Consider the following 13,291-nt stretch of genomic DNA (forward strand, 5'->3'; position numbering starts at 1 on the left):
ATCTGTATAGTTGAGAAGAACTGCCTATGACTAACCCTACCGCAGTATTTCTTCCAGACCACACACTCACTCACACATTCATACCTATGGCCATTTCGCGTCCAATCAATCTATTGCTTGTCTATGAACGTGAGAAAACCGGACACCCACAGATTACCCACGGTAAAAGAAGGGGAGTACGCAGACGCCACAAACAAAACACCCCAGCTGCTAGGCGGAATGAGATAATAACGTCACTGAAATGGGAAGTTTTCCCATGAATCGCAGCGTCGCAGTTTGGTGTCTCTGAAGGCAGCTTAGGTTGCTTCCGCGTTCGCTGAATGTACAGTGTAGATTATAGCTCAAACTTTATAAGGCAAACTATGTCTATAACAGATTTTAAAACCTTATCAGGTGAGTTACATTTAATAGTGGTGTGTTTGTTATAGCTTAAAGTATCCGGAGTTGTTTGTGTAAAATTTAAAATATGTTCTGGAACTGAAAATCTACAGTTTTTGATATCCTAGTGTGTATAAAGTTTATTTGGTAAGAACAAATCAGGTAGAGTGTCAGGTGTCATTTTTAAAGTCAGAACATGTGAGCATATGTATTTAAATCAGATCTTCATAGTAAGTGCATTAGATCAGCCTATTGCCATAAATAATAATGACTGTATAGTTCTACAGAATAGTAATAATAGAAACCCTGGTAGTGTCTTTATGACGCTTTGCTAAACTTAAAGCCTAGACACAAAATGATTAATTGTTTTAGATACGTGTGTCCAGTACAATACTTTTAGCAGTAGCTCCGTTCCAAGATGTGATCATTTGTGCAAGTGAAATAAGTATTCTGTTTAAGTGTCTTAGCGTGTTTACAAAATTTGTGGTGGTGTAAGGACCAGTGTGTTTACAAAAAAATTGCACCCGTCCCTATCCTGTGATTTTCATTTAAATTAGTATTGAACAGTGCACCATATATAAGTTTTAAAATTTTTGTTTTTTTCCGAGTTGCAAATAATATTTTTGCTTACTCATGGATACTGAATCCTTGAGTAACATGGTGACATCCAGCATACCCTCCCCTCTGTTTCGGTGTGTCACAGGAAGAATTGCAATCACTAAATAATTCTAAACTTTTTCTTCTTTGTAAACGAATTTACTTTATACAGCCCCTCTTACCGTTTTAACTTTCTGAGTGAATAGTACCTGTTGCACCTCCTGTCTCAATGTTTTATTTAGGTCCCAAAAGTTAAGGCTTCCGTCAGTGTAGACTTGTTTTTATTTTTTTTTGTATCTGGCCTTTGGGGGCAGCTTAAAGGTAGGTTTTTGAAAATTATTCTGCAGCGTACCATGTACAGTAACTGATCTCTGTGTCTTCTGCTCTTCACATATGACATAAGATTTAGCATGCGTTTTGAAGAAGACTTCAGAATTCTCAAGCTTTGAATGGCAGCACCGTCCAACCCCCCCCCCCCCCCCCGCATCTTGCTTTAGATTGTCGTTCATGATCTTAAGAGATACAGTGCATGTTTAATAGGTTGAAGGAGAGGGGGGGGGGGGGGGGCTCAGATGAGTTTTTTGAGAAAATACATGTTTTTCTCTCTGATGTGAAAATAATAGTTTCACGTGTAATTCTTTCCTGCCTGCAGCAAAGCAGTACAGATTATCTGTGTTGCTGTTTTACCTATGTGGTTGTAACTGGGTACTGCATGACAGTCTTTTTTGAGAGTATTGGGAGAAGATGATCCTCAACATTTCTAGAAGTTTTCTGTCATTTACTTGTGTTTTAGGTACTATTCAGATAGACACTGCAGGGCTCTAGAGGTCATTTGTTGCTGTAATGGGTGAAAATAAAACGATTGCTGATTCTGTGGTTCTTCATCTCTTTCTGAATTATTAAGGGTGAACTTTTAGTTTTTACAATACCCGAGCCTCCCAATGGATGCAGGTATTTTTCTTTTGGAGTTTTGAGTCTAAATGCAGGACTGTGGTTGCTCTCTACCTGCTTCTATGAGTTTGATTCTGCTTCCTTGGAAGACTGAGGAAAGAAATTTATTTTTTGTAATGTGGCTCTTTAGCTCAGCAATATTTCTTGAGGATTGTTCTTTTGAGATAACCTGTTGAACATCCTTCTGTACAGATAATCCCAGTAAATGACTTGGTGCGGGGGGGGGGGTCCCTCATGCAAAATACCCAGGCAAAGATAAAGACGATGAAGGTTGCTTTTGAAGGAATCCTCAAATGCTTTTAAAACTGAGAAACTAATTTGTCAGTCCTGGTCTACAGGGACTCTCTTGATGAGCTACAAAATAATTTTACATCATACTTCTACCTCGGCTGATTTTAAAGACAGCAATTCCCTTTTCATCGGGTGAGAGAAATATTAACCAGTTTGTTCATAGAACTGATCCATTTTCACTTCAGTAGAGCGGAGCCTTTATCCATTTTTTGTCTGGTGCTAATGAAATGAGGTCTTTGACAATCTTGGATCTGTCCAGCCTTAGCAAGTCTTTCAAAATGAAGAACATAAGCATATTAGACGGTTGTCCTGAGAAGTATAAGATGTCTCGCTATATGCACCATTGAGTAGACACACTTAAAAGTTTTTCTGCAACCCTTTTTTTAAGCACTTAATTGTGCACCCCTCCTAAATCGTGCGAGGCTGTATATGTTAAATTTGTGTCTACCTATCCAGTCATCAAGACTAACCTTAAAGTTTGACCTGTAGTGCTAACCTATTCCATAGGCGGGGAATACGTTGTTATGAATTTGTTTCCTCTATTGAGTCGTGTTATATTTGTTGTTTTAAATAAGAAACATCTTTAGTAAATTATCACATATGACATAGGCAAAATGAAAGCAAAACATATTGACTCAATTTAGTTGCAAACATTATACATCACAAACCATATTGACATCATTTTAGTTGCAAACATTGTACTTCGCTTATCTGTCCAGTCATTGTCTGTTAAACATTACATAGCTCATTCAGATCCTGCCTTCTTTTATTTATTTATTTATTTTATTTTACATTTGTTTACCGGGCTAGTCCAACTGGATACATGTCCATTTTCAGTGGAGGCCCGGGGAGAAAAGCTCCGCTACAATACTACTTAAGTAAAAATAAACAAAATGTACCAAATAACATACAAATTAATAATAGAAAAAACAATGTACTTTAAGCCTATGGCAGGATGTAATAGTATTCGAGTACAGTAAGAGATTTAGCAAAGAAAGATAAAAGTAAAGAACTTAATTACCCTATTACAACTTCATTGGAAGTTGAAAAAAAATATTTATGTATGCCTTTATTACATATGGAATAACAGAAACAGTTATATAGAGGATAATTTAGAGTGTTAGATATAAGAAGAAAAAGAATGGGTGTAAAGAATCAAAAAAAGAAGGAGGTAAGAATGCTTAGTTCCTCCTCTGCATGTATTCTTCCCAAAATTCCCATTTTTTTCTATGTAATTTGATCCTTCTCATCATCTTTCGGCTTTTCCCGTTGGGGGTCGCCACAGCGGATCATCTCTTTCCATTTCTTCCTATCCTCTGCATCTTGCTCTGTCACACCAACTGCCTGTATGTCCTCTCTCACCACGTCCATAAACCTTATCTTAGACCTTCCTCTTTTCCTCTTACCTGGCAGCTCCATCCTTAGCATCTCTTTCCCAATATACCCATCATCCCTCCTCTGCACATGTCCAAACCAGCGCAATCTCGTCTCTCTTGCTTTGTCTCCAAACTGTCCAACATGAGCTGACCCTCTAATATACTGATTCCTAATCCTATCCATCCTAGTCACACAGAGTGCAAATATTAACATCTTTAACTCTGCCACATCCAGCTCTGACTCCTGCCTTTTTGTCATTGCCACTGTCTCCAACCCATATAACATAGCTGGTCTCACTACCCTCTTGTAGACCTTCCCTTTCACTCTTACTGGTACCCGTCTGTCACAAATCACTCCTGACACTCTTCTCCACCCATTCCACCCTGCCTGTACTCTCTTCTTCACCTCTCTTCCACATTCACCATTACTCTGAACTGCTGATCCCAAGTACTTAAACTTGTCCACCTTTACCAACTCTACTCCCTGCATCCTCACCATTCCTCTACCCTCCCTCTCATTCTAAAGATCCCAATTCCAGTTTATCTCTGTTACTGTATTCACTACTTGTAGTACAGTTTGCCTTGACTTTTAGACTCAGCAAGGCCTTACTATGTCTAGGCAATTTTAGTTCTGTGTCATAGCTCAAAAAAATCCTTTCCTTAGTTACACTAATTTGCTCACCCAGTATCTCTGACAGAGCGGTCTGCTGGGAATCTTTAAAGTCTGCCAACTCATTACACTCCATGAAAATATGTTCCCAGTTACCTCTTTCTTTCCCATCACACCTCCAGCGTTTGCTGTCTATCTGTGGAAAAATTATTTGGAGCCTACTTAGAGTATACAAAATACCTATTCAAATGGTTCCAAGCAAAGATCCTAAATCTTCTAGGCATGGTTGCATATTTGGGAGACATACACATATCCACCATTGTTTCTTCATAGCCACCATTGTTTCTTTGTGAGTTGCTTATCTAATTTTTCTTCCCAATCTGTTCAAATTTCCACTGTTATGGTTATCATGCAGTATTGTGCATGCTGTACTAATTATTCCTTTTTTTAACAGCAGCTTCTGTTCTAGATTCTACTAAACAATCTACCAGTTCTGGTGTTTCAATAGGCTCCCCCTATTTCTTTCTCTTTGTCTATTCTCTATCACTCCTTGATGAGGAAGGCGGTCTCTGGCGTGCAGTCCAAATAAATTCTTGGCCTCTTCGCTTTCTATTATATTTCCCTCTCTAATTATTTGCTCCCAATACCTTGGTTCTTTTGCCAGTTTTCTCTAATAAATTCCAGTCCCCCTCTTGCCAATTGTCTCTATCCCTAATTGCAATCATCCCTATTGGCAGAATATCCTTTCTCCATTTCCATGTTGGCTTTGGTCTTAGAATACTGCTGCTTTATGAATATAATATTGTGTGTGGTTTATTGTTGTTCTCCATAAAGAACTGCATCTAAAATCCCACTCTCACTCTTTGTTTCTTGATCTTTCCCCATTTTTCATCATCATCCCTTTCCACTTTGAATTATAGGTTTCTGTTTGCTATGCATAGGAGCCTTAACTGTGTAGCTCTGAAATACCCCTTCAAATTGGCTAATCCCAAACTGCCTTGTTCTGTTGGAAGAATCAGCGTATCCCACTTGACTCTTGCCATCTTCCCCTCCCAGATAAAATCCTTCAATTCTTTATTAATTGCTATTCACAACTTCTTCTCTAGTTGATAAAATATTCCTGACCTTTGTATAAAACTAAAGGGGCTAAAAATATTTTAACTGGTTATATCTTGCTATCATTATAACATAGCTTCCAATTTCTTGGTTATTTTATTATCTTATTAGTCTCTTATATCTTTAGCTGCTACAGTGGAATCATTTTTAATCCTTACTCCCAAATACTTCCTTATATCATGTCCCCATAAATATGGATATTGTTAATCCAGTTCATGTACAGGTACATAATTTAGAGGTATTGGCTTTGTTTTAGCTTCATTAATTTTGCAGCTGAAAAGATCTGAAACTGTCTCAAAATATTCCACAACACTGAAATGTTCTTTTTGGTTTTATCAGGTATAAAATATCATCATCTGCAAATAGAGCCAGCTTTTCTTGACTACCATACCAGTTATGTCTTTGAATTTCTGAGTCTCTTATTTTCCTTGCCAATGGTTCTAAATATAATGCAAATAACAAAGTAGAAGGAGGACACCCTTGTCTGGTTCCTCTGCTTAGATAGACAGAAATGATCAGAGAGCAACTTACTCACTTTAATTATCACCTCCGATCCCTCATATATCCTCCTAATCAGCCTTGTAATTTTATCATGGAATGTGCTTCCATTGCTCTGCTCATAACCCCCCGGCTTACTCTGTCAAATACTTTCTCTGTATCAAGACCCACCAATGACAGTTTGTATTTTCTAGCGTTCAGCCTCCATGTGGATCATCCATGTTCTGTTAATGTTGTCAAATATATGCCTTCCCTCCACAAAAACACATTGATCCATATCTTTCAATTTTGGCATCACCTTTGACATTCTTTTAGCCATTATAGACATAACACTTTATAATCATGGTTTAGGATTGAAATGGGCCTGTATGAAGCTGGATCTGATGGGTCTTTACCCTCCAAGGTATTACAGCTATGACCGCTTTCTTCCAGGATGTTGGTGCTTTTCCTCCTCTTAAAATACTATTAAACAAAACCTTCCAGATCTTTACCAGCTTTTTCCCTCCTAGCATCCAAATATCCACAGGAATGCCATCTATTCCAGGAGACTTTCCTGTGGATTGCTTATACATAACCATTTTTGTCTCCTTTCCTTCTGTCCTGTTAGTAGTTGAGCCTCATCTACCTCTAACCATGGCATATTTAATTCTTCCATAAATCCTTCCATTTGTACCTTTTCTTGATCTCCATATTTCTGTCTTATACAGACTTTTGTAAAATTTCCGAAAAGAATTCTAGTACCTCTACAGGAACTTTTATCTTCCCTTTTATAGGCTCCTTAAGCTTGATAACAACCTATCTACCTTCTGTTGCTTTAGATGTTGAGCTAAAAGTTTTTGTGCTGTGGTGTGTTATCAAAAACAGTTACTTAACAGCAGTCTTTCTAAACACATCATGTTATCAAGGTAATCCATTATTTTCTGTGTAGCATTCTAGAATTGCTGTTCTTCTTCTTCTGTGAGATTCCCCCATTCTACAATACTTTAACATTTGTCAGTCACTCTCAATAATTCCGGTTACTTCTTAACCATATCTCTCTTTCTTTTATTTCCCCCTACTTTTAAACTCCACTTTAATTTTATCCCACTCCATATCTATATTTTCGAAGAAATTTTTATTTTAATAACTTCTGAATAATTTTCACAACCCAATTCCATACATTCCTGTCTTTTCAACAGATAGGTTGGAAAGCACCACGGTCTTATTTTTATTTCATTACCCTGCACTTTTATTTTAGTTATTATTGGCACATGATTTGATTATAGTTAATGGATGCATGTCAGAAGTTTAAATCAAATGCACAGTTTCCTGTGAAATGTAAGTTATGTTTAGCTTAGGCTAGTTTTTATGTCTTGGGGAATAATATTTAAATTCACTCCAAACTCCTACTACTGAATTCACATCTTCCATGCAAATATTTTCAAAATTTCTTCAAGAATCTACCCTTCTTTGTTATATTCCCCTCTGGGTCCTTCAGACACATCTTAACTGCTGCAAATCAAATTCCAGTCACCAGTTGTAAGTAATATTCCATGCAGAATGCTGATTATTTCTCCCAGAATTTTCTTAAGCTCCATTTATAGCAGTTTTAGGTAGAATATAAATACATCCTTATGTGATCCTCCTCCTTTGGCTGTAGCCCCTTGGTACTAAAAATCTACCATTATTATCTTTTTTCTTCTCTTCTATCAGTATTGGAACTCCTCTTGCAATTAGTACAAGTACTCCTTTTTTCCCTTGTCCCTGGCATTCCACTAAATAGCCTCCCTGAAAACCTTTCTTTATCAAATTCACACATTCATTTCTTTCCAAATGTGTCTCCTGTGGCATAGCTATTTGCACTGTACATTTTTAAATATAGTTCACTACTCTTTCTTTTTTGTATATATCTGTGCGACCAATACCATTTAAAAATAATATAGAAAGCATCCTTATGTTAAAAAGTTATTATTCCCACCTTTTATTTGTAACAGCTTTTCTGCTAAGTATCTAGGGCCAAATATTTCTGTTACATGCATGCACTAATTTTTGGCAGGTTCATCTTTTATACAGTTGTTTTTTTGTCATGTCCATTTATGCCTATGTCACATCTTAAAAAAACTTTTTGTTTTGTTGAAAGCCCACAAAAAAACAAAAAAAAGTACACCCCTAAAAACCTATTAATTTAATACTAACACACACAACTAATTTCCCAGACTTGCTAAGATGCATGGTACAGCCTGTGCTTCTAAGTGCTGGCTGGTTTTGTCTTATCTTGCTCTCCCAGAATGAGAGAACACCTGAATGCTTTCAGAAAACATTATCTGCTAGCGAATGAAAGAAAGCCATTAAAATAACGAAGTATTTTGTTTTTATTGCTCTTTATCAGATTGGCTCCATGGAGATATGAAAACCAGATACAGAGCTGCTTTTGCAAGTATTTATTTGTTTTGTTTATTTGCTGGAGGAAAGTTTTATTATATTCAATATTCTTTTTTATTTTTTTTTCTCTTAAAACTTGTTTCTAAATAAAGCCAAGGGCCTTAATCCAGTCATTCCCCTATGCAAGAACAAGAAAAAGCACACGCTTTTTTCTTGAATCATACTCTTTTTTTGACCAGAACTGAACAAGGAGAAAGTGAAGAAAAGGGAAAAACAGAGGCGTGGTTTACTTCAGTATCCCATTACACTTGAAAATAACAGAGGAAACTTTACTTTATAGCATGCAGAATATATCTTGCACTATAAAAATATTACTGTTAAGAACAAAATTTTGTTTTAGTTAATGACACAGCATATGGTTGCCCACAAGTTTAACAAAGTCAGAAAAAGTCCAATATTTCTGAGTTTTCTTGTTCTGTCATGTTTCGCAAACATAACTAATGCTTTGTAATTCCACATTTATTTGTCAGTTTCTGAGTTGTTGGTCTTTTTCATGTTTATCTCCCATCTCCCAAATCCAGTCTGTGCTTCATTTCCAACGTACTCTTGGTTCCTCTAGTTGAGTCTTGTGCTTCTTTTCTGTCTCTTAAGCATTTTCTATTGAAACATTGGAAACGGTTTCACTGGCACAGTCTCTGTCTGGTCTTTATTACCAGAAGAACAAGAAACAGAATCTCCTTCTGTTTCACAGCTCACTTTTTGTTGGACAGACCTTTGTATTTTCTCAACACATTCTGCATCAAAAATGATTTTGCCAATTTAGGAAAGAATATTCTGATGATAGCTGGGTATATCAGTCTGAATCTCATGCCTGCTTCTCGACATTCCCTGATTAGTGGAATAAATTAATTCTTCTGCCTGGTTTACAGTGAGTAATCATTTTCCACAAACACTCTGTCTCCCACTTGTAGTATTTTCTCCTTCTGCCACAGTTTTGTAAGAATCAAGTCCTTCTGCTGCTGATAGGATTGCATCTTTACTGTTAAAGGTCTAGGTTGCTTTCTCATGGCCAGGTTTGGAGCATACACACAATGTGCCCTTTCTGTTAACTCCTGTTGTGGTATACCAGTCAAGTTGCTTATTTGTGGTTTCACAAAATGAATACAGTCTTTTCCAGCTTCTCTGGTACAACAGAAAATCTCAGGTTTTCCCTACGTGGTCTGTCCTCTAATTCTATTATTTTCCGAAACATGTCTTCTTGAGCAGTCTCGTATTCAGCCAGCCTTTTCTTTATTTCTAACTCTGATTTTTGCAATTTTATCACCTTGTCTGAATATCTATTTAAAGCTTTTTCCATTATTTCCAGCCTTTTGTTGTTTGAGTTGATATGCTCCATTAGTGTTTTGTTTATTTTAATCAGCTCTGAGTACATTTAACTACTTATTTATTTTTTTTTCTCTAGGTTACTGGAAGTCCTGTCCTGCACAGCTGCAGAATTCTTCCCAGTCAGTTTTTCCTCGCCTTTTGTGATTAATTTTCTTTCAGGTGCTCTGATTTTTTTTTTTTTTTTTTGGCTGGTATCTAGGCAGTTAATGAAATTTACCCAGGAAATATGGGTTCACTGGCTGTCTTCTGAGTTTCTGTCTTCACATTGGAAGAACTGAAATTAAGCTGTTACTCAGTGTGCAGCCATCTTGGAAATCCCATAGAAAGTAGCATTTGTGGCCTTAAATAGTGCCTTGAAGTGTTGGTGGTTGCAGAAGGGGGTATGAGATTAGGGGGTTGAAATTAGTACCAAGTTTACCCACTAGTAGGTTAATTATGTCTTGTGGGTCTGAGTATGTGATATTATTTGCTATTATTTCTGTGTACTGCTCAACATTGTTTCTAAGGCTTCTAACATTGTTAAAGAAGACTTTATGGCTGTATATTGCAGGGGTGACTATCTTTACCTCCTGTCTCGCTTTGGTTGATTTGATCAAGGTCTCGAGTCCCTTGTTAACTTTAGCCAGAGTTATTTTCATCTTGAGTGTTACATTTAATTTTATATGCAGTTATTTTTTTATTTTATTATAGAGCCTACTTGTATATGGGTTTTACCATATGGATTAATTTTTTGAGTTTGGCATTGCATTTAATTCATAGGCAGACAGCTGTATCTATACATCTATCCACATGGGCATATCATTTGGCAGTAAAGGATTCCATATAAGCACTGGGGTCAATTAACGTAAATTTGATTTGTCAATAATCTTAATACTATTTACTTTGGACATTTTAAATACCTTTGTTCAAACTAACAGCTTATATAATTTTCAAAGCAAAAATATAGTTTATTGTACTGTATGCAGTACATGTAGTCAATTTTACATTGGGAAAAACATGCATAAGTTAAAGACCAGAATCGGAGAACATGTAAATGCAATTAAGGATAAGGTCTGTATCACGATGTCGAAACATAATATTGAACACCTAAAGATCGACAAGTATTCATCGAAACGCATTTCCACGAATCAGTGAGTACTTACAGGGCAAACAAACACTTGCCCTGCAATCCAACTGAGCTAACTTAACCTAAAACAAGCCCACCCCCATGGGGGGGGGCTGCACCCTCCCCGCTAACTAAATATACCAACTCTGAGATTGGAGAAAAGGGCAACATTGTGTAGTTGGCCAACTACATCTTTGCCCTGTAAGTATTCATCGAATCGAGCAAATGCGTTTATTTGAATACTTGTCAGTCTTTAGGTGTTCGATATTACGATGTTTCAGTGTCATAATGTAGACCCTAAGGATTAAGATCTTACTAATTCATTAAGTAAACACAGCCAAGAGTGTGTTTATTTTCGGAAATTTCATTTCTCTGTCAGAACAGGTAAATAATATTAATTTATTGGAAGTTGTAATAAAGTTTTAGAAGAAAGAGAAATGAAATAGCAAGTTTTCGTAAGGGCCGACAGATATCCGGGATTAAACAAACACATTAATGTAAAATGCTTACTTAAATAGAACATATATTTATAATGTAGACCAAAAAGAAGAACACACCAAGCCAACGGAGCTTGGACTCTGCTACTGCAATGGATAAAATAAATGTAACAATACACAAAACCATGCGCAGAGTCAAACGGCTGTATCCATCAAATCCACGAACTCTCCAAACAGCAAACCAACAACATACGAGAAAGTCACTTCCAAAATATACTAGAAAACTTCTGGTGAAGGAGGCACAGTGACAAAGTTGTTAAAAATCTAGTCCATCAACAAGTATGATAGGCGTGGTCCTGTAAGTAATCCAAAGGAAACAGCAGCAGCATAAAGTATCATTCAACAGCTAATCCAACAACAAACAAAGTCAGCGTGGTCATGAAGTTGGTCCAAAGTTCACAAACACAGGATTCATTAAATGTGAAGCCAAAGGAGGTCAAAACCAGTAGAAAAGCAAATGAGTTTATTAAATTAGTAAGCGCTTTCGCGTCTACCATCCGCTTCATCAGACTCGATGAAGCGGATGGTAGATCTGCGAAAGCGCTTACTAATTTAATTTGTTTGGAGAGTTTGTGGATTTGTTGGATACAGCCGTTTGACTCTGCGCATGGTTTTGTGTCTTAATATATTTATAATGTGTAAAAGTGTCTATAATGCTTATTCATTTTTTTAAATATTTTTAAACTTAACTTCACTTAGGTATGCATATAATTATATTTCGCACTTTAAGCTTTAGTGTGGTGTATTAAAGTGATGATGTTATAGACCTAATTGAAAGCAGAGGATTGATTTAGTATTTTAAAGTGGGATATTTAACAGTGATTGATGTTTTTACATTTTTATTTATGATGTACTTCCTTGTTTAAAGTGGAACGAGAGCTCTGGTTGAAGTTTGCAAGCAAGGTTTTTTGTTTTTTGTTGTGGTTCCTTGCCTTTTAGGTTGAGCAGTCATTCTTTAGTTATATGTGTTTGTGTGTGTGTTTTCTTTGCGCTTTCGTCTTGTAATAACAGACTTCTTCAGAATAACAAAAACACTCCCCCCTCTTTCCCTTAAATAACCACACTAATCTAATAATCTAGAAAACAATTGGCCAGTAAATTAAAGACCATTGAACATTTAAAGAATCCAAGTCCATTATATACAAATAGTTGACAGAAACAGAATAGATGTTTTGTTGTTACAACAACAAACAGTGTAATGAATACTAAAACAGTCAGTGGTAAACGTGGCTTTAAAATATTTCATTTTAGCGCAGGAGAAGTTGATGCTTCTTGGGCAAATTTATTTGAAAGAGGACTCCCCTTCTGTATCTACTCGAAAAGCAAGGATAGAAGAGCTTCTTACTGAGTTTGTTAATTTTTAAAAAAGCTTAATTGTGCGTTTTACTTGAGGAACACTCCCTAGCAGGGTTTCAACTATTTAGCCAACAATAATAAAAAATCAAGTACATTTAAACCCCCCACCCCATCCGATTTATTTCTTTATTTGAGAAACTTTGTGAGAAGGATATTTGAAGTCCCCTGTTAGTGTACCACAGTAACTTAATATGAGTAAGGAAGAAAAGGCCTTACTGCATGATATTTCTAAAAGCAAACAAATAAGAATGATGAAACCGGACAAAGGTGGGGGGCTGGTAGTCATGGATACGAACTACTACGTGAATAGAATGTTGAATTTACTTTTTACTGGTGTATATGAAGAAGTTTCATTAAATCAGTTAAATATAGCGTATAGAAATATTGATTTATGCTGAATGAGTTGTTACTAAATCAAGAGATTACTAGGGAGGTATTTAACTTTGTCATAGTCCAGAACCCAAAAATCCTCACAATTTTTGGAATCCCAAAAATTCACCAAAGCCTCACTGATCCACCAGTGCATCTGATTGTTGATGCAAAAGCCTCAGAGACTTTTTTTCTTGGCTGAGTACATTGACAGTTGCATTGAAGGTATCTTTGTGAGTAACCCTTTTATTTTAAAAGACTCTTGGGATTTTTTAATGACAATATCTGATGATTTATTTGATGAGAATTTGACCATAGTGACAGTTGACATCAAAGACTTATATTCTGTTATCCCCGTGATATTCGGGTAGAGTGGTTCTACCAGTACCTTATTTTCCAT

The 13,291-nt window shown here is 36.4% G+C and overlaps 1 protein-coding gene across 1 annotated transcript in view; it reads left to right on the forward strand.

Annotated features, from left to right (window-relative positions):
• Positions 1 to 234: 234 nt before the first annotated feature.
• Positions 235 to 13,291, forward strand: part of RUFY1 (RUN and FYVE domain containing 1) — a 2,127,773-nt gene continuing 2,114,716 nt past the window's right edge. The window contains exon 1 of the mRNA XM_044069383.1: positions 235 to 393. Within this exon, the coding sequence (XP_043925318.1) occupies positions 321 to 393 (73 nt within the window). The 5' untranslated portion in view covers positions 235 to 320. The remainder of the gene's footprint in view (positions 394 to 13,291) is intronic.

The sequence above is a fragment of the Protopterus annectens genome, chromosome 4.part0 (assembly GCF_019279795.1).
Source record: "Protopterus annectens isolate FY-2018-M chromosome 4.part0, PAN1.0, whole genome shotgun sequence".
Classification (NCBI taxonomy): Eukaryota; Metazoa; Chordata; order Ceratodontiformes; family Protopteridae; genus Protopterus; species Protopterus annectens.